Below are 3,150 nucleotides of genomic sequence, written 5' to 3' on the forward strand. Positions count from 1 at the left end.
ATTTTGCCTGTTAATAATTTTGAATTAGCTAAAAGTGACACTGAACAGGCTTCAGAAGCAATACCGTATTTTCTGGAATAGCTGCGTTATTGGTTGCAGCACCGCGGATGTTTGCAGAGTCCCCACTAGTCCTCCCTGATCACAGTTGCCACCCTGATGCCCTGGGAGTCCCCGGTAGTCTTTCCTGGTCACAGTCGCCGCCCTGATGCCCTGGGAGTCCCCGATAGTCCTCCCTGATCACAGTCGCCACCCTGAGCTTCAGAAGCAGTACCGTATTTTCTGGAATAGCTGCGTCATTGGCCGCAGCACTGCAGCTGTTTGCCGAGTCCCCGCTAGTCCTTCCTCATCACAGTCCCCACCCTGATGCTCTGGGAGGAGCCACATCTCCCCAGCACTTTCCTCAGAGCTGCGGCCACCTCTTTATTCCTCAAGCTGTAGATGAGTGGGTTGAGCATGGGGGTGAGGATGGTGTAGAAAGCAGACACTACTTTATCCTTCTCTGGGGTGTGGTAGGAATGGGGCAGCACGTTGGTGTAGAAGGCTGCCCCGTAGAAAATGCTCACCACCATGACGTGGGACGAACACGTAGCAAAGGCTTTGCGCCGGCCCTCAGCAGACTTCATCCGGTGGACAGTCAGGAGGATGCGCGTGTAGGACACAGAGATGACGGACAGAGGGAGCAGCAGCATCAGCACGCAGCAGGCATACATCAGGGTCTCGTAGAGCGACGTGTCTATGCACGACAACTTCAGCACGGCTGGGATCTCACAGAAAAAGTGATTGATCTCTCGGGAGCTACAGAAGGGGAAACTCATAGTGACAGGAGTCAGCATGAACCCATCCAAGGAGCCACCCACCCAGGAGCCGAGCACCACGAATAAGCAGACCCTGCGGTTCATGAGGAGAGGGTACCGTAGAGGGTTGCACACAGCCACGTACCGGTCATAGGCCATGAGACCCAGCAGGAAGAATTCCCCTCCAATCAGGGTCAGGTAGAAGAAGATCTGAAGTGCACAGCCCAGGAAGGAAATGGTCTTGTCCTTGGACAGGAGGTCCTGGAGCATCTTGGGGACTGTGATACAGATGTAGATGGTATCCATGATGGAGAGCTGGCTGAGCAAGAAGTACATGGGAGTGTGGAGGCGGGAGTCCACATGGATGAGCAGAATCATGACCACGTTGGCTGTTATCGCCACCACAAAGATGGAGAAGACTATTGCAAAGAGAAGCCCGGGGAAGGCAGGATGGGTGATGAGGCCTATGAGGACGAAATTAGTGGAGTTCTGGAGAAGACCCTCCATGCCCATGGTCCATGAGAGCTCCTTGGGCTGTCAAGGCAGAAATCTGGCAGCTTATTTAATGACCTGACATGTAGGAGGAACCCACCAGGAATAGTATGTCAGCAGCGTGTGATAAAACAGATCGCCTACTTCAGGGATCATTTGAAATCCCAGTTTCAGTGTTAATGATCTGTATGATATTGGACAGAAAAATCAATCTCAACTCAGTTTCATCATCTGTGAAAAGTCATCCTAGTTCTATACAGGCTGGATGTGAGATGTAAATGTAATAATTCATACAGTACCTGGTTTAGAATCGGCTTCATTTTGAACTATCTTCTGAATACATTTTATAATCTTACCACTTTAGATTGAAAGTTTTCTGAGGGTAGTTACTGTGCCTTATTTCCCATTTCACCTTGCAATACATGGTTTGGGTTTAAATTGCTCTCTGCATCTCCATTAAGATTGTGTTAAGATCATACACAGACATCTACTTGTGACTTATGAAATTGGTAGAAGATATCTAAATAACTGACTTTTTTGGCTGCTGTTACTAGACAGCTTTACGAAAGTCTGCAACGTCAAAGCAGTACAGATGACCTCATTTGAGGTCAGGAGCCACTGTCTTGTGGTTAGACTTTTGCCCTGCAAAGGGAGTTCATGTTTTAGTCATGGATTGCTGCGACACCTTGTGTCTATTCTCACAGACTAATTTGGGGATCATAAATCTGGAAGAACCACCACAAACTGCTTCAGAGCAAGGCTTTGGTTTCCTTATCATGGTGGTCTTTCTGGTTGACAATGAATTCTGCTGAAATTTTATGACTAGATACTGCATCATATCACTCGATGACTTCATCTTCTCTTATTGTTTAGCCAAAACACTAGCGTTTCTCTGACAGAGTGGCATTCTGAACCTGTCCTACTGTTATGTCATCCTAGGAATCCACTGCTAGTTGGGTTTTTTCCTCAAATTTCTCTACCATTTTGCTGATCCTTCATGTCTCTAAAAATAACTACAATCACAGTTGCAGTGGCTTACACCTGTAGTCCCCAGCACTTTGGGCGGCCGAAGCAGGCAGATCACCTGAGGTCAGGACTTCGAGATCAGCCTGGCCAACATGGTGAAACCTCATCTCTACTAATACAAAAGTTAGTCGGGCTTGGTGGTAGGTGCCTGTAAAATCCCAGCTACTCAGGAGGCTGAGGAAGGAGAATCGCTTGCACCTGGGAGGCAGGGGAGGCGGAGGTTGCAGTGAGCCGAGATCGTGCCATTGCACTCCAGCCTGGGGGACAAGAGCGAGACTTCGTCTCAAACAACAAAACATAACAAAAGAATCTATAGATGGTAAAGATATTTCTGAACTCAGAAGACAGCAGTATCAAGCATTCCTTGAACTCAATGGAATGAATTCTCATGCTTTGAGAAACGTGAATGCATGTTCTTTTGATATGTTCAAGGATATTGAGGGATGAATTGTTCCTTTTAGATTATGGTGTATCTCTTCTCATTTTAGTGAAAGGATTACTGAAGAAACATTTCTGTAAAACGTTTTGACCACCAATACTACAAATATATCTGAATCTTTTGGTTCCAGAATAGTAAAATCTCAAGCATCAAGAAGGAATAAACTCCCCTTACATTGAAGCAGAAACAACAGGAACAGTAGACAGTTTTCCTTCTTAGTGCTCAAAGATGGAGATGTGAGTAATAGACCTAAAAGATGAGTCACCTTTCTAATAGACCTAAAAGATGAGTCAACTTTCTAATAGACCCAAAAGATGAGTCAACTTTCTAATAGACCTAAAAGATGAGTCAACTTTCAAAGGAAGAAAAAGAAAAGCAATTTTTGTGTTGGTCTGTGCT

The 3,150-nt window shown here is 46.1% G+C and overlaps 1 protein-coding gene across 1 annotated transcript in view; it reads right to left on the minus strand.

Moving 5' to 3' along the window:
• Positions 1–1,307, minus strand: part of LOC108544033 (olfactory receptor 2T2-like) — a 3,850-nt gene extending 2,543 nt beyond the window's left edge. The window contains exons 1-2 of the mRNA XM_017894960.1: positions 940–1,307; positions 383–795 (exon numbers count right to left, since the gene is read on the minus strand). Coding sequence (XP_017750449.1) covers positions 383–795; positions 940–1,307 — 781 coding nt within the window. The remainder of the gene's footprint in view (positions 1–382; positions 796–939) is intronic.
• Positions 1,308–3,150: the final 1,843 nt, after the last annotated feature.

This window comes from Rhinopithecus bieti, unplaced genomic scaffold (assembly GCF_001698545.2).
Source record: "Rhinopithecus bieti isolate Rb0 unplaced genomic scaffold, ASM169854v2 scaffold_26106, whole genome shotgun sequence".
Classification (NCBI taxonomy): Eukaryota; Metazoa; Chordata; class Mammalia; order Primates; family Cercopithecidae; genus Rhinopithecus; species Rhinopithecus bieti.